We start from the raw sequence: 26650 nt of genomic DNA, 5'->3' as shown, positions 1-26650 counted from the left end.
CCCAGGGAAACAGTGAGTTTATCAAGTCATAGATAGTTAGATAATTGTGTTTAGAGCTAATCCATTTGTTTTCTTTACCTATACCTGGAAATGTCATAACTTAGGTCATGTGAATTTCTTAACCATTTTTAAGACGGACTTGTAAGATTATAGATAATTAGTTGAATCATGATAAATGTTAAACTACAGGCAGATGAATATTATATTCAGGATGTTTTCATTCTAAATTTGATTCATGGTCATGTTTTTATAAATACTTAGAAATATTTGAAATATAAATTATTTTCTACATTTCATTGAATAATTTTACACATTCAGGAAGATGAACCACAGGAAGATGCTAAAGAATTGCAGCAAGGTAAACCATATCATTGGAGAGATTGGTCCATCATTAGGGGAAGGGACTGCTTGTATATATGGAGTGATGCAGCAGCCTTGGAATTGTCTAATGGCAGTAATGGATGGTTTAGATTTATCTTGGATGGAAAACTAGCCACCATGTATTCAAGTGGTAGTCCCGAAGGTGGATCGGATAGTTCAGGTAATACTTTGTTTCTACAAAATCCTTTTACTAGTTTCTATAATTTTGATAATTTGTTTTTCTGCTCATTTCTGCCACCATTGTCAAAGCAGTAGCATATCCTTGATGATCATATGGCCCTTTCTTTAATATCACCAGAGAAAGTGAGTGTACCATGAAAGCATTTCATGTCTTTCTATAGTATGAGACAAAGGATTACTCTCACCATGCTTTTAGGTAAAGATGCCTCTTATCATGCAGTAATGAATTGCACATGTTTGATGCTGTCTCTAATTGTATATTTTCCCAAAAGCCTTCTACTTCAAAAAATTTTGGCCAGAGGATTGTTTTTATGCCTGAACCTAAATAATAGCAAATTAGTAAGAGTATATCAAAGAACAAAACTTTAGTGAATTTTTTTTTTTAATAAAACTGATATTCCAGTAGGTGGTTTCATTTTTTTAAATGGTATATTTGAAAGGAATGAAGTTTTAAAACAAACATTTTGTCTTTATAGAAAGTAGAAGTGAATTCTTAGAGAAGTTACAAAGAGCACGAGGCCAAGTAAAGCCATCTACTTCAAGTCAACCTATACTCTCAGCACCAGGACCCACTAAACTCACCGTAGGGAATTGGTCACTAACATGTTTGAAGGAAGGAGAAATTGCTATTCATAACTCAGATGGCCAGCAAGCAACAGTATTGAAAGAAGATTTACCTGGATTTGTGTTTGAATCTAATAGAGGAACCAGGCATTCATTTACTGCAGAAACTTCTCTGGGTAAGTATGTAGGTATGTCAGTTCAGCAGAATAAGAATGAATGAATATGTTAAATTGCACATAAATTGTTAAATTTCACAAAATACATTCTGTGAAATGTCTTTTTTTTTCTTTTTAAGGTTCAGAATTTGTGACTGGCTGGACTGGCAAAAGAGGAAGAAAACTAAAATCTAAATTAGAAAAAACTAAGCAAAAGGTAAATTTGTAGAATTTGATTTTTTTGTCTTTTACACTGACATAGGGTTTTAGAGGTAGATTATTGGCAGTTCAGAACCTGAGGCATGTAACATAGGCTACCCTAGTCTAATGTATTTTTAGTTTTCCTTTTTCAGTGCTCATTATCTCACTTTTCATAATATGTATACATTTAGTTATTTTCTGTATATACACTAAACACCAATATTAAAATAGAAATAAAATTGATGAGATAAAGAATAAAATCTAAATTATTTTAAAATCATCTTAAGTTTTTAATGTCACCAAAGCTTTAAACTTATGCTTTAATTAATGATAGTTGTATTTTTAGTGATACAGGGGGATTGAATATGCATTATTACATTTCGTAATCCTTCGTAATCCTGATTAAATACTTTGTGATGAAGCAGTTTGAATTCCTGGATCTAGACCCAGATAATTTGATACTTAGTTTAATGGCCATCTTAGATGAAGTCACCTCTCAAAAAGATACAGAAGCAAATGTTATTGACTCATATTACTAATTTTTAAATTCTGTCCATTTAGTATGCATTTTTTAATAAATCCATTATGTTTCCATCTGACATATCAATTGTTATTGAATTTTTTTATTTTTAAAAAAGAAAGTAAAATCTCATAGTTAGATTCATTATCTTCTGATGACACATTTTTATTTTACATATAATAATGATACAATTTTTTCATACAGTATGTAAAGAATGCCTTTGAGTGATTGAGATGGGAGGGTACTTGTGTTTGCATGGCTTTGGCCATAGAAATAGTAGTAAGGGATTTTACTAGAAGCACTATATATGATTTATGAAGACATTAATTATTACATATAATAATTTCCAGTTGTAAATGTAGACTGTGAAGCTACAGATTCCTTCCAATTCAGGATACCTTAAGGGCATTTGAGGAAGAAATATCTCAATTGAAGGTAGCCATTGTATGGTAAAAGGAATTTGGACTAAATACAATTTACTTTTTTCATGGTAGTTCTATAAAGTTTCCGTGAATTGCTTCTTGGAGAAATAACAGGTGTAGGTTCCTGTGAGGCTGTGGTCACATTTTTTAAGTTTTTGCTGTGCTGCATACACATGCCCACAAATAACTGTGAAAAGTGCTACAAGTATTGATTTGTGGATTGCAAATAAATTTGAGTGACTAGTTGATTTCACAGGTATGAAATTCTCAAATGATGAAGCTCAACTCTTAAATTCTTTATAAACTACCACTCAGCTATCTCAGGAGTTTTTTGGAATAAAATGTGAAAGTGTTAGTTGCTCAGTTGTATCTGACTCTTTGCGACTTATGGACTGTATCTGTCCATGGAATTTTCCAAGCAAGAATATTGGAGTGCGTTGCCATTCCCGTCTCCATGGGATCTTCTCAACCCAGGGATTGAACCTGGGTCTCCTGCATTGCAGGCAGATTCTTTACTGTCTGAGCCACCAGGAAATTGTATTAACCACCCAAATCTAGATTAACTCACAGGGAAATGAGCTTTATAATACAAAAGAAAAGTAGATCAAAGAGAGCATAGTCTCAGTCCTCTAATTTAATTTTCTTAAAAAAAATACAATTATTCATTCAATTTCTTGAAATCAGTAGTAACTCAGTGATCATGTGGTTATTCTTGTGTGTGTGAAAGCTGTATCTATCAAAATATACTAACTTTAGGTAAAAATAATTTTATTATAAAGTAGTAGATAAAATATAAAAAATAATTTTGTATACACACAGTTTTAACCTGTTTTTATTTCTTAATACTGTTTATAAAGGAATAGTTTCTTCACTGTTGCCTGATATTCAGAACTTACTTACCTTTTAATTCTGAGAGGCATACTAAAATAGAATAGTAACATATTATTAATTCATGTAGAGAGCAAAATTTTTTCTATTAACATTAGAGCTATGCTAGGTTAGTTTGTGATATAAATGAAATAGTAATAAATCATAAAAACAGTGTTATGTACAAAATTTCATCAGACCCAAGCCTTGGACATGTGTGGGTTCCTTTCTCAAATAATATTACTTTAATTTAAATGAGGGGTAATTAGTGCCCAAACTGACAATAGTCATTCTTGCTCTTGATGTAATATATAAATACATGAGCATCATATTTTGTGTGAATAATATAATGTAAATAGAAGAAAGACATATCAAGTTAAAATATACCCTGGAATGTTAAAAGGTTCAACTTCAGTTGATGGAATTATAGATGGCTTAATTTTCTTTTCTTTTTTCTCTCCTTTTATTTTTGCTTATTTGTATTTTCTAATTGGTTCACTATCAAACAGATTGTTAAAAAAGAGCAGAGGTACCTTTTATAGCTTTAATTTTATTTAAATGAAATAAGCTTCTATTTAGTATATGAACATAAAGTTTGAATAACCAAAAATTAAAATTATATGTTCTTTGAGTTGCCTAAAATCTGCTAGAGTGGTTTTTTAACCATTAAATCTTTTTGATGTACATGGATAGAAGTAGTAACATTTTTTGGATCTTGAAACTAGCCAAACATTTTAACTTTAAAGGTTATATATTTAAAAGGAAGATTTGGTAAAATTATTAATTGTAGTAAAAGTTCACATTTACTATTTTTATTTTGGTAGGTACGAACTATGGCTCGAGATTTATATGACGACCACTTTAAAGCTGTTGAAAGCATGCCTCGTGGAGTAGTGGTAACCCTCAGAAACATAGCAACTCAGTTAGAGTCATCTTGGGAACTTCATACAAATAGACAAGTATGTTATCCTGTAGATTTTATGACACGCAGTGATCTTAATTTTTCTTCTTTATCCTTACTATTCGGATGTTGATTAGGGAGTCAGCAAATTATCACCCGTGGGTTAAATTTTGTATGGTTTTATTTCTAAATGGTTGAACACGTACCAAAAATAATAACAACATTTCATGATTTCTGAAAATTATATGAATGTGTAAAATTGTTTTTCCATAGTAGTTTTATTGCACACAGCCACACTCATTTATTTCCCATTGTCTGTAACTGCTATAGTGGCTACAATGACAGAATTAAACAGGTGTGACCAAGATACGTGGCCTGTGAAGCCTAAGATATTTATAATCAGCCCTTTACAAAAGAGATTGCCAAGTCTGGTAGAGAAAATTTGCATTAATAATTTGAATTTCTTAATCTTGTTTAATGTCTAATTTCATAGTAATTGATGTTCTGATAAATTAAGTATATTAAGACCTATTGGGTTTTTTCATCATCCTTATTTAAAATTTCTTTTTTCTTTTAGTGTATTGAGAGTGAGAACACTTGGAGAGATTTAATGAAGACAGCTTTAGAAAATCTGATTGTACTTTTGAAGGATGAAAACACAATTTCACCATATGAGATGTGCAGTAGTGGCTTGGTGCAAGCGCTTCTTACTGTTTTAAACAATGTAAGTAGTACAGAATGAAGTGTATAATTAGAAAATTATTTGTAGCTACACTTTTGACAGAACAAGGTTTACTTTATTTTATCAAGGAGTATTAAAAACTGTAGTAAACGTTAACATCTATAATTTCTCCAGCCATTAAGTTTTATCAGTAGTTTGAGCCAGTTGAATTAAACAATTGAGTTTGGATTTTTTTTAGTTGCCTGATTATAATTTATTCAAGATTTGTTTGAAAAAAAAAAAAACGCTTTAACATTATTTACTGCTCTGATTTCCTCATAACTTTTGTAAAATAGAGTTAGTCTGTAGGCCTTTTTAAATACCTAAAATATTTGGATAAGATTAAGTTATGAGCAGTGACAGTTTAGGAAGTTCATGTGAATATTTGACAGGTATCAATATTTACCAGTAGCCTTATGTGTCCCTTCAGTTTAGTCTTTGTTAATATCTCTTTATTGTGATAAAATTTTTTCCTTTATTAAAATTATCTTGATATATCATCACTTTATATGACTTAATAATGTCTATGAAGTCATTGTTTTGATATACCAGTCATTTTTTCTAATACTAATTAATGTAAATAGTACTGTTAAAATGTAAAATGTTCATAAATAATCTGAAAGTAGCTTGTATACACTTTGAGGAAAGGAATGTAATTGCTATCCATTTTAACATTGAAGATATTAGCTATGATCTACTGGTCATATAATAAAAAATTTTAATTGAAAGAAAATAATGATTTCCCTTAGATTGCATTGATAATTTTGTAATGTATATTAATATTCATATTTGGTATTTTTTTATTAATTTCAATATCAGCCATAAAACTTTTTTTTTTTTTTTAAGAGCATGGATTTAGATATGAAACAAGATTGTAGTCAACTGGTAGAAAGAATAAATGTTTTTAAAACAGCCTTTAGTGAAAATGAAGATGATGAAAGGTAAGTCCCCAGATTTTTTCTAATTTCATGTTTGAAGTGTTTGTAAGTTGATAGGTTTCCTTTGAAATGGTCTATTATAGTGTTCATATACAAAATAGGAACTTTTTTATTCAGTACAAGAGTAACTTATAAATATATAAAAAGGAAAGATTTTTAAAAGTATTTTTAATCTAATGGAATAAAAGAAAAATATCCATGTCTTCTGTGAATGCAACTGACCACTTATTTAAATTAGATAATCTTTAAGATACAACTGGACATCTAAACACTGATTATATATTTGATGATATTAAGTAGTAAGTATTCATTCCTTTTAGGTGTGGTGATGATACGATTTTATTTTTTAAAACTTCTTCTGTAGAGGTACATACTCAAGAGTATTTCTGGGTGAAATGCCTTGACATTTTCTTCAAAATACATGGAAAGGGGAGAAATGATTGGGGATATAGCTAGAAATCAATTGGCCATTAATATGTAACTATTGAGCTGGGTTGTGAGTTGATAAAGGTTCATTTTATGATTTTATTTACTTTTGAATGTGATTGAATTTTTAAAATAATAAATGAAATTCAATTCCATTAATTTTAAATACCATTTTAAATGAGTGTGTATTATATTATATGGACATATAATCGTTTATTGAAACATTAGTCTATTAAACATACTAACTCTTTGCAAATTATTGCTAATACTGAAATATACTTGTCTTGGTGGAAATGTCTTTTTATATAAATTGCTTTAAATAGTTTTAGTGAGTTGATGAATTTTGAAAACTTCTTGATATAACTTGTCATGTTATTTTCCAGAAATATTTTACCAATGTTGCCTTGCTAACAATACTATCATTTTCCAAACTTCATTGCTTTATATATTCTGTTATATGTATCAATATTATATAATAAAATTGTTTAAACTTTAAAAAATAAAATGCACGTTAAATTATGCATTACTTTGAATGCAGTTGTGAAAGTTTCATATGAAAAATGAAATAGTTCAGTAAGTAAAGAAATTGAGTTATGAGTTTATCTTTGTTTACTCAGTTATAGTCTAATGCAAAACTAGACTTCACTTTGCATTAATACAGAAAGTAGGGGTCTGTATGAGGTTGGCTATTGCAGATCCTGTATGAACTTTAGTTTGAACTTATGTGGAAGTTCTTAACAATTACTTGTTTTCCTAGCCGACCAGCTGTTGCATTAATCCGAAAGTTAATAGCTGTACTAGAGTCTATTGAACGTCTACCTCTCCATTTGTATGATACACCAGGATCCACTTATAACCTCCAGGTAACCATGAAAATGCAATTGCTGTTATTGCTAAATGCATTTAGAAGCAGTCTTACTTTTCTTAAAACAAAACAAAACAAAACAAAAAATGTTATATTTTATTAAAGAAAGATTGTGATTGTCTAAACAAATTGTGATAAATCATTGTTTAATGCTTGCTTAATAGTTAAATTCTTCAACCCTCAGTGCCTTTTGATTGTTCTTTTTAATGACTCTTGAATGTATTGGTATTTCAATGTTTATTGTTAGTAGTAAATCATATTTAATAGATCATAAGTGGAAAATGACACTCTCAGTTGGAAAACAAAAAAGAAAATCCTTTTGTTCTAGAGTTAAGTCCCATCTATTTATGAATTAAGTCCCTTCATCTCTGTGTAACTCAGCATGTAAGAAAATGTGAAAATGTTTCAGGCACGTTTTTTTTTTTTCTTGTTTTCTGTATGTCACTGAGTAGAGATGGCCTTCCTTAGCTGTTTCTATTGATTCTTTTGGAAATCTGCCATTATCACATGGTTTCATAAAAAGCCTGTTTTCTTCTTAAATATTATTTGGTTGTCTTTCTTATTAATTCATTAAATTATCCTTATGTTAGCATCTAGTATCCCAATATGAAAAAAAAAAAATATTCTTACTGCTAATATCCCAAAACAGATCTTTACCTTTTCTGTAGGTTACTTTAGTATTTACTTACAGGTTATTTGGGCTTGAGTTTTGCTTTATTTGACCTTTTTTGCATTTCTCTGCATCAAATAGTTTCTTTTAGATACAGCCTTTAATAAGTGACTAAAAAACTATATTTGCACTAACAATGCCTACTCAGTTCAAAAAACTTAGCGTTCCCTCAAGAACCCATTAGTGTTACCAAAGGCACTAGATTTCCAGACTAGAAAGCTTGTTCAGAGAGTTATAGTATTGTTACTATATCTGACATGGTACATATATTAAATAAGTTGTAGAGGTCTACTTTTTGCTTTACTTCAAACAGAACATTATAGAGGAACAAGGGGATTTTTGTCTATTATTTTAAAGGTTTTATCTTTGATAGATGAATGAGATAGAAATAGTCTCAAAGACTGGAGATTTCCCAGCTTATACTTATACAATCATAGGACCATCAGCATCTTTTATTGTATGTATATCATTTCAGGAGACTGTGCAAGATACAAAGACAGGAAAACTAGGGATGTGCCCTCTGTTAATCTTGTAGTCTAAAATGCTCCCCAAATGTACATATAAATGTTTAATTCTGTAGCTATAGAAATTAGTTAAAATTTATGCAGAAATGAAGCACATACTTGTTTTATTTACTGAAACATTGGATTGGAAGCTATTAAAATGTCATTTTTTCAGTTTATTAGCCACAGATTATTTAATATATTCTCACTTTAATAGCATAAGTTAATTAGCTGCTTTTTATAACTTACTTGGAAAATTGCAAGTTATTAGTTAAGGCTGTGATATTTCTGTTAATCTGTTAAGTGATTTATAATAATTTTATTTAAACCATGTATGTTTGAAGTTGTTTAGAGATAAGTAGTTTGTTTCTTGAAAATATTACTTATTCAGTGAACCTCTTTAAAACATATAGTAGGAAACAGATACTGTTAACTCCCTTTATGGCTATACTTTATTAATCTCAATTGCTGTGTTATGTAACATTTCTCATTTTCAAAATGTTAAGATAAAAGCACAGTGTTCCCTGAAGCATTTTAATCATTTCTGTGTAGATACTTACAAGAAGGTTAAGATTCCGGTTGGAACGCGCACCTGGTGAAACTGCATTAATAGACAGGACTGGCAGAATGTTGAAGATGGAACCCTTAGCTACAGTGGAATCTCTGGAACAGTATCTCTTAAAAATGGTGAGTTTCTAGCAAGCACATGGTGTGAAATAAGCTTTTTTTGCTGTGGTTTAGCCCTTTAGAAAAGTGATTTGGGAATTCCATTTTAGAAAATAATGTTTAGACTATAAATGATTTCTTCATAAAGATGTCTATTATAGTTATTTGTTCTACTAAAACAATGAGCAAAAACTTAATGCTAATAAGTAAAGGAATATCAATTTGGTAATTATTTCAATTAGTTTGACTATTATTTGGCTATCATAATATACAGACTGATAAGAGAAAAATGTTTTTGTACAGTTATTGAGACTTTGTTTTACTCTGTCTGTTGAAATAATAGACTAAAGAAATACTCTCTGGTATTAATAGTGGGGTGCTGTGGTTAGGGAATTTTCTAGTTATTTTTCTTTTTCAAGTATTTTTTAATGAATATTGATTATTTTAAAAAATCACATTAAAGGGTTAGTTACAAAGTGGGCAGTGAACTTCAAAATATCATCATTAAGGTGTCTTCCATATTTTCTTTGGTTAGGTAGCAAAGCAGTGGTACGATTTTGACCGATCTTCATTTGTTTTTGTTCGAAAATTAAGAGAAGGCCAAAATTTTATATTTCGACACCAGCATGATTTTGATGAAAATGGAATCATTTACTGGATTGGAACAAATGCCAAGTAAGTCACTCTGTTTAATGTAGATTGAAAATATTCACCTGGAAAAGAGATTTAGGTAGTAGAAACCACCCTGAATATTCTGTCGTTCTAGGAATTTCATCTTTTAGGTTAAATTTAAGACCGTCCAAATTTTTCTTTTATGAAGAAAAGTTGCTTAAATTATTAAATATAGAATTTTTCTTAATATAATTTTATGTGGAAAAGTAGTCTGAACAAATGCAGTTATAAAAAGTGTTAACTGTTAACACTGTTTAAGAGTATTTTCTTTGTTTTTATGTAGAACTGCATATGAATGGGTTAATCCAGCTGCTTATGGACTTGTAGTAGTAACATCATCAGAAGGACGAAATCTACCTTATGGCCGCTTAGAAGACATACTGAGTCGTGACAATTCAGCTTTAAATTGTCATAGCAATGATGATAAGAATGCCTGGTTTGCCATAGATCTGGGTCTTTGGGTGATACCATCAGCATATACACTTCGTCATGCTCGTGGTTATGGAAGGTCTGCACTGAGAAATTGGGTTTTCCAGGTATCCAAAGATGGACAGAACTGGACTTCTTTGTATACCCATGTTGATGACTGCAGTCTCAATGAACCAGGGTTAGTTGAGGAGTCTTTGTAAATTGGAAAACTCAGTAAAGAGCTTTGTTTATTTTCATAACTGTATCCTTTTAGAGCTCTCTATTTTATGAGATCCTGAAACAAGATTTTCTTGCTAAAAATACCACTTGATACTATAATTTAGGTGTTAAAACTTTGAAAAATGACTTTATGAAAGCAATCAAATTCTTTAAACTTTAGTAGAAGCTGAACTTATTTAAAAAGAAGTTGATACATAGCTGTATATATGTGTATATAGCACACTGATAAAAGCAAAAAAAAGAATTAACTTTTTAACTAAACTATCCATTTATTCACACAATGTATGTGAATGTTTGACAAATTAACAGTGACTATTGATCTGTCTTATTTTATGTATCTGTTTTCCTAAATTTTATATATTGATCATATATATGTTTTTTTGACAGGCATAAAGTCAGCATTATGTTTCTAAAAAATTTAGTTCTAATACTGTTTAATTGTATATTGTGGCACATTTTGAGGAGTAGGTAGAGTGTAGATTAAATTATTTTGTGTATTTGATGTATGGAGGGAGCTTCTTAACATGATTAATAGGTAATATTTTCAAGCTTTAAAGTTGCTGTTTTAATATCTCATTTAAAATTTTGCAAAATTTAAATATCTTTTTTATCATAAAGACATTTGTTACTCATAAAATTTCTTATTTCTTTGGATTTTATTAATTATAAATCTTTTAGAGTTATGAGTCAAATTAATCATATACATTTAACATTTCATTTTTCATTTTCTTAACTGCTATTTTTCTTCTTTGATTTCTTGAATTTTGTGTAACAAACTGTTGGCTGAACGTGAAAGTTACTTTATTTTTCACATAATTTTCTATTATGTAAAAAAGATCTTTGCTACCTTAAGCATATTTTTCGTATGTAATATTTTCCCTAAAATTCACAGGTCAACAGCCACCTGGCCTCTTGATCCACCAAAGGATGAGAAACAAGGGTGGCGACATGTGAGAATTAAACAGATGGGAAAGAATGCAAGTGGACAGACCCACTATCTCTCACTATCTGGATTTGAACTTTATGGCACTGTAAATGGAGTATGTGAAGATCAGCTAGGTAAAGAGAGAACAGTAGGTTTTTCTAACTTATTAAAACAATTATAGAAGGTGACTTTGACTGTATTTCTCTAATTTCTACGTTACAGGAAAAGCAGCTAAGGAAGCAGAAGCTAATCTTAGACGACAGAGACGTCTAGTTCGCTCCCAGGTACTGAAGTACATGGTTCCAGGGGCTCGTGTGATCAGAGGCCTTGATTGGAAATGGCGTGATCAGGATGGCAGCCCACAGGGAGAAGGCACGGTCACAGGAGAACTGCATAATGGTGAGTAGGTGCTTAGCGTTTGTAATGTAGAAATTGAGTATTTACATCACAAAATATTTTTCTTTTGTTATTTTGAGGTAGTTTATAAATTGAATAAATGTTCCAGGAATAATAAGAAAAACCCATCTATTGGTTTTATGTTAAAATGGAAAAATCATTTACTTAGATAGTGGAAAAGTTTTTAATTCTTAGGTTTTGACTCAAAACTTACTGCTAATAATTTGAAGTAATTTTTATGAATAAGTTAGTATAAGGTGAATACCCTAAAAGACATATTTTTCTGCTCCTTTTGTATCTTTTTTTTAGTTTATTATTCATAAGTTTCCATTGATCTTAATTTCTTATGCTTTTCTTTATCTTGTTGGCCTCACAAAAATCAGGCAAAATTTTTTTGTTCAATTATAAGTCATATAGAAGAAAAAGCATTAGTGTTTTTAAGTTAAACACTTTTCAGTAAAGTACAGAACAAAAATTGTAGCATTTTCATTTATTAGTTAATTATATTTCAAAATGTTTCTCAGTCTACCAGTTTTTCTTTGGGATATTAAACTTTCGTGTTCCATAAGCAATATTTTCTAAAATCCAGTTCATTTTAACTTTTGATTCTGTAGATTTTAAGGAAGTTCATACCCACTTTATGCTATTAACTCCCAGAAGGAACTATAGTGGCTAGATTTTTTTCTTATAACCTAAAAGGCTCATTTATTAGTGGATAATTTGCCTAACCAGTGGTGGTTCTTACGAATTTTGCCTACCATTTAAAAAATAAAATGTTCATATTGTCAATTTACACCAAAAGATAATAAAAGTGACAATGCTGAAGAGAATGACTAACAATTTGATATCTTAACTATGTGATAAAAGCATCTGTTTACTTAAACTCTTTTTGCTTTAAAAAAAAAACATTTAAAATTCTACATTTTACTACATTTAAAATGTAGTAAATTCTACATTTACTAAATTTTACTACATTTAAAATTCTGCCCCTGAAATTACATTACAAAATGCATTTCTGTTTAGTTGTACCCTAATTTCAGATTATCATCATAGCAGGTTTATAGTGAATGAGCATGTATGCAGCTGCCAAAATGCATAAAAAATAATAATACTTGAATAATAATAGTTCAATTCAGAAATTTCCAATGTTCTTGTTTTTGCACATCTTAATGATACTTAGTTAATAGTCTATTTCCCCTAAAATGTTTGACTTTTAAATGTGTGAGCCATTTAGGGATATATAAGCACTGTGTGTTTTTCTTGGTTTGGAGTCAAGTGAAGCAACTATATAGGAAAATTGGAATCTTAATTTCAGAATTTAGCATATAAGAAAGGCTTATTTTTGCTTATCTGACAAATGCAGAAAAGCCATACCTTAAAACTGTTAACGTCATAGAGAATTCTTAGCTTTCAAATACTTAAGCTTACCATTTTTATTAATGGCTAGTTGTTAACTCTTTTTATCTAAAGAGGACTTCAGAGTTTTGTAAATATCTAGTTTTGGATATGTACCCTTTCTGAGTTCCTGTCAGTGATCAGTTTAAACACTGATGGGAGTGTTTAAATTATTCTGAAGCATAATTGAATGGTTTACATTTATTAGTTATTTTTCTACGCTGTGTCAAATCTCTTCCCTTTCTAAAGAACATTTGTGTTTGTAGGAATATCCATTTTTTAATTTATCACACAAATATGAGTGCCTATTATGTAAAGGTACTCTATTAGACTTCAGATACGCAGTGGTCAACAAAAAAGTACGATCCCATGCTTTCTGGTAAAACAGATAAAACATACAGTTACAGATTTTGACATGTGCTATGAAATAAGTTATCAGTATATTTTGGGACCAGTTAATATGATACAAATGTAATTTTAATTCGGGATTGGGGTATGCTTTTGAACTTTTCCTTTTCTCACACTTTTCCATGTTGCAGAAGAGATAGTTAAAAGTTGATTCTTCAGAGGTTAATTCAGCATACAGGATAAATTGAGGCAATTGAAATCTCATCTAAACTAGATTATGTAGATTTGGGGCAGTCAGTTTCCTCTCAAACAACTTGTATGCAGATAATCCCCACAGGTAATTTAATATTACTTAAACCCCTCTGAGTTTCATTGTAAACATGTATGAACTTGGCATGTGTGTGTGCATGTATGCATGAGAGTATGTGTGTGTGTGTGTGTGTGTGTGGGTAAAGTACTTTTAAAGTTTTTAAAGACTATTTTTATGTGCTTTTTTTTCCCTGAAGTAATTAGCTTATAACACTAAAATGAGATTGTAAAATTTATACTAATTTTATTTCTAATAGGCAGTTTATTTTGTTTTTGGAAATTAATTCCATTTTTAAAAAAGAAGTATTTTTTTCCAAGTATAAGTAAATATAGGTTTAATATTATGCTCATTAGTCCTTTTCATGTTGTTAGCTTTATCATATAGGTTCTATCTAATAAAAGAGCTTAGCATACTTTTAAAATTTTGGTTTTAGAATTTTGTGCTTATTCAAATTTATTAATTTTAATCATAAGAGAACCAAGTAACCACTGAACTTTGAGAACACAACCGAAATGCTAACTTAGTGTTATTTGAGCTAGTGGCCTAGAATTTCTACAGTGATAAATGAACATTTTGTCCGTCAATTACAGGATTTAGCCCAAACTTAGAAATTAATGGTTAAGCCAGCACTTTTTCTATAAACATTTGACCACATGATCATATTTAGCAACTAAAAAAGCTTTTACTTAGATTTCATGTATACTTGCTGAAGTTGCAATAGTTTACCATTTTTATCCATCTTTTTTACGATTTTTAACGGTTCTTCCCCTTGAAAGATACTCCAGTAGTTATAAACGTGACCCTTATGTTGTTTTTAAATATTAACAAAGAATTCAGAAATAAGAGAAACAGAAGGATTCAATTTTAGTTGGCAGACCTTAGATGACTAGAAATTCAGAGAAGTACAGCACTGATGAAAAGCTGATCCCATATTGTGGAGCTACTGTCTGACACGCTCCTATCTGCTTTCTGCTGGGTCTCACAAACTCCTGTCCCTTTCCAGGCTGGATTGATGTCACCTGGGATGCTGGTGGCTCAAACTCTTACCGTATGGGCGCAGAAGGAAAATTTGACCTCAAGCTTGCACCAGGGTACGACCCTGATACAGTGGCATCACCCAAACCTGTTTCATCCACTGTTTCAGGCACAACGCAATCATGGAGCAGCTTGGTGAAAAACAACTGTCCAGACAAGACATCTGCTGCTGCAGGCTCCTCAAGTAGAAAAGGAAGCAGCAGTTCTGTGTGTAGCGTGGCCAGTAGCAGCGACATCAGCTTGGGTTCGACCAAAACGGAACGGAGATCAGAAATTGTAATGGAACACAGTATAGTTTCAGGAGCTGATGTCCATGAACCAATTGTTGTTCTTTCATCTGCTGAAAACGTCCCTCAAACAGAAGTAGGGTCATCTTCCAGTGCAAGTACCAGCACCTTAACAGCGGAAACGGGAAGTGAAAATGCTGAAAGAAAGTTAGGCCCTGATAGTTCTGCTCGTACTCCTGGGGAGTCTAGTGCAATATCCATGGGAATTGTTAGTGTTAGTTCTCCTGATGTTAGTTCAGTATCTGAGTTAACTAATAAAGAAGCAGCTTCGCAACGGCCCCTTAGCTCTTCAGCAAGTAACAGACTGTCAGTGAGTTCTTTGTTGGCTGCCGGGGCCCCTATGAGCTCTAGTGCAAGTGTACCTAACCTGTCCTCAAGAGAAACATCTAGCTTGGAGAGTTTTGTAAGGAGAGTGGCAAACATAGCACGGACTAACGCCACCAACAACATGAATCTAAGCCGAAGCAGCAGTGATAACAACACTAATACTTTGGGGAGGAATGTGATGAGCACAGCAAGTAAGTGAGCTTTTCCTTATAGAACCCAATGCTTTTTCCACTCTGAGGGATGCAAAGTAGGATTTGTTTAGTGGATTCTGGCTCTAGTCTTTAACCAGATCATTAAACCCTGTTATATACGACTGTGTCACGTTTAGCACTTCAGGAATACAAGGTTAAGTTCTGTAGAATTGTGACATTTTAAGAATTCTGATCAGGACCTGATAAAGAACCTCTTATTCTAATTCTGAAGAATAAAATAACACGTTTCTGTTTTTCACTCCTCTGATTGTTAATTACAAGAGGAAATAGATGGCTATTAACTATCATCAGAGTCAGCTGAAATCGGAGCGTAATACTGGCATAACTTTTACTTAGGTCCTGAATTGATACTAGCTTATGAAAGTTTTAAATTCTAATTAAAGCTACCAATGGGTCAAAGTAATTCCCTTGGAAAATACCATTGGGAGTAATTTCAGTGCCTGCTTCACTTATTTTAAAAGCTAGGCTTAACATTCTAAAAAATAATAATACTATAAAAACAAGAACTTCTAGTTGGATTTCAGTTGGGTTCCCAAAGTTGTTGCTTTTCAGCCTTTTAATAATCAGTGTTTCATGACCGCATTATTTTTTCTAAATATACAATGTAGTTTTTCTAAGGTTTACACAATCCTCCCTTTTTTGTACTAATTTGCTTCATTTTTATCCTTAGCTTCTCCTCTTATGGGTGCTCAGAGTTTCCCTAATTTGACCACACCCGGTACTACATCGACAGTGACTATGTCAACATCCAGTGTTACTAGCAGCAGCAATGTAGCTACAGCAACAACAGTTTTATCAGTTGGTCAGTCTTTAAGTAATACTTTAACCACCAGCCTCACATCAACCTCCAGTGAGAGTGACACAGGTCAGGAAGCAGAATATTCCTTATATGGTAAGTTACAGTATCAAATATTGATATTTATGTGGTGATGTTTTTATCACATTTTTCTCCTGGGGTGTTCTAAATTTTTGATTAGAAAAGGATGATTCTCTCTTATAAATATGGCAGCTTTATATGTGATGAAAAAACTCAAAGTGATATGAAGAACTGTTAAATTATCTGGTTGTAAATAGACATCTAGGAACTTCTGTGTGTCATCCTTTTCTTGGCTTTTTTGTCACTAGTGAAGTTTTATTAGAAGAACCGTAATAATTTGACATCTTTATAAGAAAAGAAGTGTGATAGATTAATGAGCTTTGTAAATTAATAATTGTCTGTACATTGTAATGTAAGGAAAAATACTCCTGTGTGTCTTGTGTACTTTCAGCACCCTGCTCACAGACAGCTTCACTTCTGCACCTCTGACCACCAAGTGTGTGTAAAGCTTTCCCACAATTCTGACACTACCTGCTTACCTGGAGATCGTATCAGATTCCACAGCTTAAAGTCTCAGATCTCCAACACTGCCCACCCCTCACCTTTGCCCCTTTAGTCACTAATCACAAATTCAGATTGTTATCTGTGCTTCTCACTGACTGGCTGTAAACTGGAAGTTTCCACAACCCCCTCTTTGGGTTAGATTAATTTGCTGGAGTGGCTCACAGGGCTCAGAAAAACATTTTATGTACTAGGTTACTGGTTTTTTATAAAAAGGATATATAGGGGATACTCTGGTAGTCCAATGGTTAGGACTCTATGCTACCACTGCCAGGGGGCCAGGGTTCCATCCCTGGATTGAGAACAAGATCCCATAAGATACTTGATCCGGCCAAAAAAGAAGAGAAGAATATATAACTCAGGAACAGGCAGATGGAAGAGAGGCACAGGGTAAAGCCCGGGAGGTGCTAAGCACAGGACCTGGCATCCCCATGGAGTTCAGGAGCCATCCTGGCCTGTCATTGTGTTCATGTCTACCAGCCTGGAAGCTTTCTGAACCCCCAGCCTTTCAGGGCTTTTATTTTTTGGAGACTTCATGATTTAAGCACCAGTGATTAAATTACCAGCCATTGGTGGTATGGCCACCAGTCTCCAGCTCCTCTCCCTGGAGGTCTAAGGGACGAGATGAAAGTTCTAGTCCTCTGATTGTGGTTGGTTCCACTAACAACCAGCCCCATCCTTCAATTACCTAAGGGCTTTCTAAAAGTCTCCTCATTAAAACAACTCGAGTTATAAATAACAAATGACATCTCTATTGCTCTTAGGAAATACCAAGAGTTTAAGAAAACTCAGTGTATTGAACAGAGATGACCAAATTTTATTATAAACCACTGTATCACAACAGTTATCAAAGTCTTCTGAAAATTATTCTTTATTTAGGTGACATTTGAAATATTCAGATGAATTAGTTCTTGCTTAGGTTTTATAGTTACATTATTGAATGTAACTGTGGTATGTAGTCAATGATTCAATTAAAATGTTTCTAATTAGGACGGTAAAATTTTTTATAGAAGGGAAATATTGAAACAAATAAAAATCATCTAGTCCCTACCATTGTTGTCATTTGATACATATCATTTGATATATCTGTTCTTTAAGAAAAAAGGAATTCTATCCTTTCTGGACAGCTCTTTTCACTGAGTACACTGTAAAAATATTTTAATATAGTTCAGTGAGTTTCTACAACATAGAATGGCTGCCAGATATTCCTGTTTGTATGATCATTATTTAATATTGATTGGATATTTAAGTTACAGTTTTTCATTACCATCAGCATTGTTACGAGTGAGCATCCTTTGTATTTTTGTGTATTTTTCTTAGGGTAAATTCCTAAAGGAGTAATTGTTGAATTTCCTTCCAAAAAGGTTGTATTCCCATCATTATTGTTTTAGAATACCCTTTATCACAATCCTTGATCACCTGTTCTTTTTTCAAAATTACTTTTGTTAATTTCAAATATAAAAAGTTTATATGAAGATATATTAAGTACTATCTTGTGTATGCATCATTTTAATATGTTTTCATTTTTTTGAGAATGTGGTCTCTTGTATTCCAAGCTACCAACTGGATCTGATGATCTATGATTTTAGGAAAAGCATTATATTTCTGTTTCCACTTTATATGTTAAATAAGTATGTAGTAAAATGATGATAATAGTTATACCAAAGTATCGTAAATTCACCAGATAAGCATTTCTACTTTGGTTTTCCTCATGGAGGCCTTCTGCTTCTCCCTATTACTGTGTTAACTTTAAGCTTTAGTTCTGTTAATAAATCATGTGAAGGTTAAGAAAGTTATAGGTATACTAATGGGAAAGAATATTGAGGAGTCAGGGCTACTGCTGCTGCTGCTGCTGCTGCTAAGTCGCTTCAGTCGTGTCCAACTCTGTGTGACCCCATAGACGGCAGCCCACCAGGCTCCCCCGTCCCTGGGATTCTCCAGGCAAGAACACTGGAGTGGGTTGCCATTTCCTTCTCCAGTGCATGAAAGTGAAAAGTGAAAGTGAAGTCGCTCAGTTGTGTCCGACCCTTAGTGACCCCATGGACTGCAGCCTACCAGGCTCCTACGTCCATGGGAGTTTCCAGGCAAGAGTACTGGAGTGGAGTGCCATTGCCTTCTCCGCAGGGCAAACTGACTGCCTTTTAAAAATTATTCTTTGGTGATTAAAATTTCCTTTTCTGCATTTCTAAAACTGGAGGACTCTTTGACAGTGCTGTTGTATGAAGGATCAGAGTAAGATCTGCATTACAAAATAATTTCTATATATGCAAACTTTCACTGTGTTATGTTTAGAGGGACATGATTTGATTGTGTGATATAATCAAATGTGTGAAATAAGGAGCTTTTTAAAATATATATATATTATCCTTGTAAAGTGAAAATGTTAGTCAGTTTTGTTCGCCTCTTTGCGACCCTATGGACTGTAGCCTGCCAGGCTCCTCTGTCCATGGAATTCTCTAGGCAAGAATACTGGAGTTGGTAGCCATTCCCTTCTTCAGGGGATCATCCCAACCCAGGGATCAAACTCATGTCTCCTACATTGCAGGCAGATTCTTTAACATCTGAGCCACGAGGGAAGCCTTATGTAATATCCTTATACTAGGATAAGAAAGGGAAGATGAGTAAAACCACTGACTTCAGTGAATTGTAACACATGAAAAATGGAATTTATATACCTACATATTTTTTCCTTTAAGAAATAAACCTAAAAGTGGAATTTATTTTGTGTACTGCCGCATAATATTCATGAGAACCATTACCAAAAATGCAGGATGGCACTTTACATGTTTGTTGTCTAGTCACTAAGTTGTGTCTGACTCTTTTGCCACCTCCATGGATTGTAGCCTGCCAAGCTCCTTTGTCCATGGAAATTCCTAGCCTAGAATACTAGAGTGGGTTGCCATTTCCTTCCCCAAGGGATCTTTCTGACCCAAGAGTTGAACCCGTGTCTCCTGCATTGCAGGCGGATTCTTTTACTGCTGAGCCAAAAGGTTAGGGGTAATATATTTCATCAAATTTAAGATGCTATTAATTATAAGATTATTTTATGTCAATAAGGAAAAAATGTTGCCAATTTAGCTGTGAATATTCTGAGATCATTATGTGTCTTATAAGCAATGGCAAGTCATAGTAAAAGGCATTGAATTTTTAGTCTTGTATAATTAGACATAAAAAATTGTATTTGGTTCAGGAACCTGTAAATGCAAATTCCTACTAAATAATTACAAATTGTTTTTGGATATTTTTTTGTAATGTATATACTGCCTTCTTATCCATAGAAGTTTTTTTTTTTTTTTTTAATTCCAGAGCCAATAAAAACTCCTGTTTTAGTCCCATTATTCCTCTTTTTTTTTTTTTTTAAATTTTATTTTTAAACTTTACACAATTGTATTAGTTTTGCCAAATATCAAAATGAATCCACATATACATGTGTTCCCCATCCTGAACCCTCCTCCCTCCTCCCTCCCCATATTCCTCTTTTTATTTTCAGTTCCTATGGAGAACAGCTTCTCAACACCTTCATTATGTAGGGCAGTGTAAATTTGACCTAATCTTCACTGAAGGATGGAGGGGAGAGAGCCTAACAAGGAGGCAGACAAAAGGGATTAAAGTTTATTTTTTATGCGCTAGGTAATTTGGATGATATATAAAGCTGTACCTAACATCATTCCATAGTAAATAGGCATTATCTTTAAGTAGTCATTATCATTAAGCAGTCTCTCCAGTCACATAGATAAATTCAATTCTTTCTGATCAACTTAAATTCTGTTCTTTTCTCTTTCACAGTTTATATATATATATATATATATATTTAAATATTTGTTTTTATTTATTTGGCTGCATAGAGTCTTGGTTCGGAGAAGGCAATGGCACCCCACTCCAGTACTTTTGCCTGGAAAACCCCATGGACGGAGGAGCCTGGTAGGCTGCAATCCATGGGGTCGCTAGAGTCAGACACGACTGAGCAACTTCACTTTCACTTTTCACTTTCATGCATTGGACAAGGAAATGGCAACCCACTCCAGTGTTCTTGCCTGGAGAATCCCAGGGACGGGGAAGCCTGGTGGGCTGCCGTCTCTGGGGTCACACAGAGTCGGACACGACTGAAGTGACTTAGCAGCAGCAGAGTCTTAGTTGTGGCACGTGGGAATTAATTCCCTGACCAGGGATCAAACCCAGCCCCCCTGTATCTTGAGCACAGAGTTTTAGCCACTGGACCACCAGGGAATTCCCACACAGTTTATATATTTGTTTACTTTTTAAATGTCTGTCTCCCCTGTAAGCTCCATGGGGGTTCATACCATGTCTATCTTGTTTACAACTATGTATCAGTTCAGTTCAGTCAACAGTTCAGTCACTCAGTCGTGTCCGACTGTTTGTGACCCCATGAATCACAGCACGCCAGGCCTCCCTGTCCATCACCAACTCCCGGAGTTCACTCAAATTCATGTCCATCGAGTCGGTGATTCCTTCCAGCCATCTCATCCTCTGTCATCCCCTTCTCCTCCTGCCCCCAATCCCTCCCAGCATCAGGGTCTTTTCCAATGAGTCAACTCTTCACATGAGGAGGCCAAAGTATTGGAGTTTCAGCTTTAGCATCAGTCCTTCCAGTGAACACCCAGGACTGGTCTCCATTAGGATGGACTGGTTGGATCTCCTTGCAGTCCAAGGGACTCTCAAGAGTCTTCTCCAACACCACAGTTCAAAAGCATCAATTCTTCGGCGCTTAGCTTTTTTCACAGCCTATACCTAGTGCCTATTGCAATTCTTGGCACATAGTAGGCACTCAAACAGATACGTGTTGACACAGCTAATGATTCCAAAGTGTTCTCTTTCCACCATTGTGTTTCCACTGACTTATACAGAGAATGTGATAGGGCTGCTTTTATTTTTTAACATATCCCATATTGTTGACCTTTTTGAAAAATGATTTTGTGGATACAGATTTAGTTTATTACCATCCTTTATCCCATGTCGTTTTCTGCCATGCTTGGGACTGTTTGCTGCTGTTACTCATCCTTCGTGTGTAGTGGCAGAAGAAGAGTGGCATCACTAAATGTGGCTTTATACCTGAACCTTTGAGTTTTACCTGTGTGTTATAAAACAGATTCACAAAGGTACTCTGGTAGGCTTGGTCACTTGTGTTAAGAGGAAGATTGTTGGTTTTGTTTTCTAGATTTCCTTGATAGCTGCCGTGCCAGTACTCTGTTAGCTGAGCTAGATGACGATGAGGACTTGCCAGAGCCAGACGAGGAAGATGATGAAAATGAAGATGACAATCAGGAGGACCAAGAATACGAGGAGGTTATGGTAGAGAGAGAGTCCCCCATTTTCTTCACTAAGATAGGTTGTTGATAATTGAAATGAAGAAAAGAAAAGCAACATTCTAGTCAAACTTTGAAGCAAGAAAATAGAGCACCAGTGTGAAAGATGTGCTGATGTTTTTACAGGTTTAAAAATGTGAAGAACTGCAGTAATCCTAAATAATACAATTTTCAGGACCTCCTCTGGCAATTCAGCGGTTAAGATAGGGGACCCAGGTTTGATCCCTGGTTGGAAAACTAAGATCCTACATGCCATGTGGCATGGACAAAAAAAAAAAAAGCTATACTTAGAATTTTCTGGTATCTACTGTTTTGCAGACAGTATCTGTATTATCTCATGAGTCTTTACGCAGACCTATGAGATAGAGACATAGAAAACATAATTTGCTCAAATTAATCAGAGTTAAGTAGGAAGTAGGACCCAAGCTTAGGCAGTATGATCCAGAACCTGTAGTGTTTGTTAACTATGATTGTCTTAAAATTGAACTTTTGCTTGAAAATGCCTTTTATTTTAGCTTCATGTATAATTTTAATTTCCTTTTATAAAATGTTAGACGATTAAAGCATTTTTTCCTAAGTTGGGTTTTAGTGGGTAGAGAACTTCCAAGAAATGCTTTTGTATACCTTTCTTGGAAAATATATAGAGCATGGGCACGTTTCTTCTGAATGTTAGTATATGATGTATGATTAATTTAAAACTTTTCTATAAATGGCTAATGAAGTTCTCTAATGACAGTTTTGATAACATAGATTTATAGTTCAGGTCAAGGCTGAAGAGGGATATATATGAGTCACGTAATTAGACACGTCTCTTTCCATTTCCCGTATCAGATTCTGAGACGTCCGTCCCTACAGCGCCGAGCTGGCTCCCGCTCTGATGTAACACACCATGCTGTCACCTCACAGCTACCACAGGTCCCAGCTGGAGCAGGGAGCCGACCTATTGGGGAGCAGGTAATATCTTCATGTCTGCCTTCCTACAGTGGAGTTTTTTCCTTCCACAGTAAAGCACTGACTGAAATGTCTAGGAGAATCTACAGAGGGGGCACGGTGAGTCCAGGAAGCAACCAGAGTTAACAGAAGGATACTTGCCCATCTACTTGGGTTCCATATACTAGGTAGAGTCCATGATTGCTCTCCCGTAATGCAGACAGGTTTTTTTTTTTACTTGAGACACCCTCCTTGGCCTTTTTGTGGTAGTAAACATATATTAAAATCAGTTCAGTTACTCAGTCATGTCCGACTCTTTGCAACCTCATGGACTGCAGCACGCCAGGCCTCCCTGTCCATCACCAACTCCTGGAGTTTACTCAGACTCATGTCCATTGAGTTGGTGATGCCATCCAACCATCTCATCCTTTGTCATCCCCTTCTTCTCTTGCCTTCAATCTTTCCTAGCATCAGGGTCTTTTCAGATGAGTCAGCTCATCGCATCATGTTGCCAAGGTATTGGGGTTTCAGCTTCAGCATCAGTCCTTCCAATGAACATTCAGAACTGATTTCCTTTCGGATGGACTGGTTGACTCTCCCTCTAGTCCAAGGGACTCTCAAGAGTCTTCTCCAAAACCACAGTTCAAAGCATCAATTCTTTGGCACTCAGCTTTCTTTATAGTCCAACTCTCACATCCTGACTACTGGAAAAATCATAGCCTTGAGTAGATGAACCTTCGTTGGCAAAGTAATGTCTCTGCTTTTTAATATGCTATCTAGTTGGTCATAACTTTCCTTCCAAGGAGTAAGCGTCTTTTAATTTCATGGCTGCAGTCACCATCTGCAGTGATTTTGGAGCCCAAAAAATAAAGTCTGCCACTGTTTCCACTGTTTGTCCATCTATTTGCCATGAAGTGATGGGACTGGATGCCGTGATCCTCGTTTTCTGAATGTTGAGCTTTCAGCCAATTTTTTCACTCTCCTATTTCACTTTCATCAAGAGGCTCTTCAGTTCTTTTTCACTTTTTGCCCTAAGGGTGGGGTCATCTGCATATCTGAGGTTACTGATATTTCTCCCAGCAATTTTGATTCCAGCCTGTGGTTCATCCAGCCCAGGGTTTCTCATGATGTACTCTGCATATAAGCGAAATAAACAGGGTGACAATATACAGCCTTGATGTACTCCTTTTCCTATTTGGAACCAGTCTGTTGTTCCATGTCCAGTTCTAACTGTTGCTTCCTGACCTGCATACAGATTTCTCAGGAGGTAGGTCAGGTGGTCTGGTATTCCCATCTCTTGAAGGATTTTCCACAGTTCATTGTGATCCACACAGTCAAAGGCTTTGGCATAGTCAATAAAGCAGAAATAGATGTTTTTCTGGAATTCTGCTTTTTCGATGATCTAGCAGATGTTGGCAAATTGATTTCTGGTTCCTCTGCCCTTTCTAAAACCAGCTTGAACATCTGGAAGTTCACGGTTTATGTATCGTTGAAACCTGGCTTGGCGAATTTTGAGCATTTGCTAGCATGTGAGATGAGTGCAACTGTGTGGTAGTTAGAGCACTCTTTGGCGTTGCCTTTCTTAGGGATTGGAATGACAACTGACCTTTTCCAGTCCTGTGGTCACTGCTGAGTTTTCCAAATTTGCTGGCATATTGAGTGCAGCACTTTCACAGCATCATCTTGTAGGATTTGAAATAGCTCAACTGGAATTCCATCACCTCCACTAGTTTTGTTCGTAGTGATGCTTCCTAAGGCCCACTTGACTTCACATTCCAGGATGTCTGGTTCTAGGTGAGTGATCGCACCATCTTGATTATCTGAGTCATGAAGATCTTTTTTGTATAGTTCTTCTGTGTATTCTTGCCACCTCTTCTTAATATCTTCTGCTTCTGTTAGGTCAATAGCATTTCTGTCCTTTATTGAGCCCATCTTTGCATGAAATGTTCCCTTGATATCTCTAATTTTCTTGAAGAGATCTCTAGTCTTTCCCATTCTATTAGCCTTTGCCCTGCTTCATTCTGTACTCCAAGGCCAAATTTGCCTGTTACTCCAGGTGTTTCTTGACTTTCTACTTTTGCAGTCCAGTCCCCTATAATGAAAAGGACATCTATTTGGGGTTTTAATTCTAGAAGGTCTTGTAGGTCTTCATAGAACTGTTCAACTTCAGCTTCTTCAGCATTACTGGTCGGGGCATAGACTTGGATTACCTTGATATTGAATGGTTTGCCTTGGAAACAAACCAAGATCATTCTGTCATTTTTGAGACTGCATCCAAGTACTGCATTTTGGACTCTTGTTGACTGTGATACTTCATTTCTTCTAAGGGATTCTTGCCCACAGTAGTAGATATAATGGTCATCTGCGTTAAATTCACCCATTCCAGTCCATTTTAGTTCGCTGATTCCTAAAATGTCGACATTCACTCCTGCCATTTCCTGTTTGATCACTTCCAATTTGCCTTGATTCATGGACCTAACATTCCAGGTTCCTATGCAGTATTGCTCTTTACAGCATGGTTAATAGCTATTTTCTAAGATTTGTAGTTTTCACAGTAGAGAAACAGAAGTATTAGCCTATTAGCTAACATTTATTTATCTTTAATTATGTGCTAGATACTGCTTATGTATAGTAACTAATTCAGTGCATTCAACAACCCTTTTAAGTTATCATTAGTCCCAGTTTTCAGATGAAGTGATTACTAAAGATCACACGTAGAAGTTTTAGATCCCAGATAAAACTGGTTTCAGACCTATCAAATGTCAGTTTGATCTCCTGTAATGGTTCATCTCAATTAAGTGTTATGAGGGGGCTAAATATGTACATGTAAGTATTTACATAACTATTGTTTAAAAATTATTATATCAGACATTTATAATATTTATAATTCATTGAATATTTTGTTGATAAAATTAATAAAAGCAAAGAAGAGGAGAAAAATGTTCCTTAAAAAAACTTGTATTATGGAAATTTTTAAACATGCTAGAAGTAGAAAGTAGAAGTAGAAAGAAATATTGCAGTGAATCCCTAGGAACTCATCATTTGATAAATCAATACTTTGTAGAACTTGTTTGAACTATTTGCCCCAAAGTGATTTAAATCAGCTTCAAGCGCTGTATCTGTTTAGTGTGTAATTAAATTATTTAGAAATAATTATATGTTCACAATGAGTTGCAGAGACTGAAAAGTCTTGTGTGCCTTTTGTCAGTTTCTTCCAGTGGTTACATCGACCCAGTGTTTGTGTATGGTTCTTTATCATTTTATCACATATGTAAATTTGTGCAACCACCAGTAAAGGTGCTTTTTTTTTTTTTTAAAGAAAATATTCACGTGTACTTTATTGTCAAAAGTGTTAATAGGTCTGATTTACAAAAGCGTAAGGCTTCTTATGATTTCATTTGTCTTTTCCAGTATTTTTGAGAACTTTAAAGAAGCTGTTAGATACAATTCATAAAACCTCTGTTTATAAACATTTTCCCCAAA

At 34.1% G+C, this 26650-nt stretch overlaps 1 protein-coding gene across 6 annotated transcripts in view; it reads left to right on the top strand.

The window, feature by feature from the left end:
- Positions 1–26650, top strand: part of HECTD1 (HECT domain E3 ubiquitin protein ligase 1) — a 78471-nt gene that overhangs the window by 35390 nt on the left and 16431 nt on the right. For 3 of the 6 annotated variants that reach the window (XM_070358668.1, XM_070358671.1, XM_070358667.1), the window contains exons 13-28: positions 319–541; positions 1038–1301; positions 1421–1497; positions 4115–4249; positions 4769–4915; positions 5759–5853; positions 7034–7139; positions 8867–9001; positions 9516–9655; positions 9936–10259; positions 11193–11359; positions 11448–11624; positions 14678–15514; positions 16206–16427; positions 22090–22223; positions 23069–23191. In XM_070358668.1, coding sequence (XP_070214769.1) covers positions 319–541; positions 1038–1301; positions 1421–1497; positions 4115–4249; positions 4769–4915; positions 5759–5853; positions 7034–7139; positions 8867–9001; positions 9516–9655; positions 9936–10259; positions 11193–11359; positions 11448–11624; positions 14678–15514; positions 16206–16427; positions 22090–22223; positions 23069–23191 — 3306 coding nt within the window. The remainder of the gene's footprint in view (positions 1–318; positions 542–1037; positions 1302–1420; positions 1498–4114; positions 4250–4768; positions 4916–5758; positions 5854–7033; positions 7140–8866; positions 9002–9515; positions 9656–9935; positions 10260–11192; positions 11360–11447; positions 11625–14677; positions 15515–16205; positions 16428–22089; positions 22224–23068; positions 23192–26650) is intronic. The other 3 variants (XM_070358669.1, XM_070358670.1, XM_070358672.1) reach the window with 3 other exon arrangements.

Source organism: Bos mutus, chromosome 21 (assembly GCF_027580195.1).
Source record: "Bos mutus isolate GX-2022 chromosome 21, NWIPB_WYAK_1.1, whole genome shotgun sequence".
Classification (NCBI taxonomy): domain Eukaryota; kingdom Metazoa; phylum Chordata; class Mammalia; order Artiodactyla; family Bovidae; genus Bos; species Bos mutus.
Note: the sequence above shows the minus strand (reverse complement) of the source record. Positions and strands in the feature narration are given on the sequence as shown.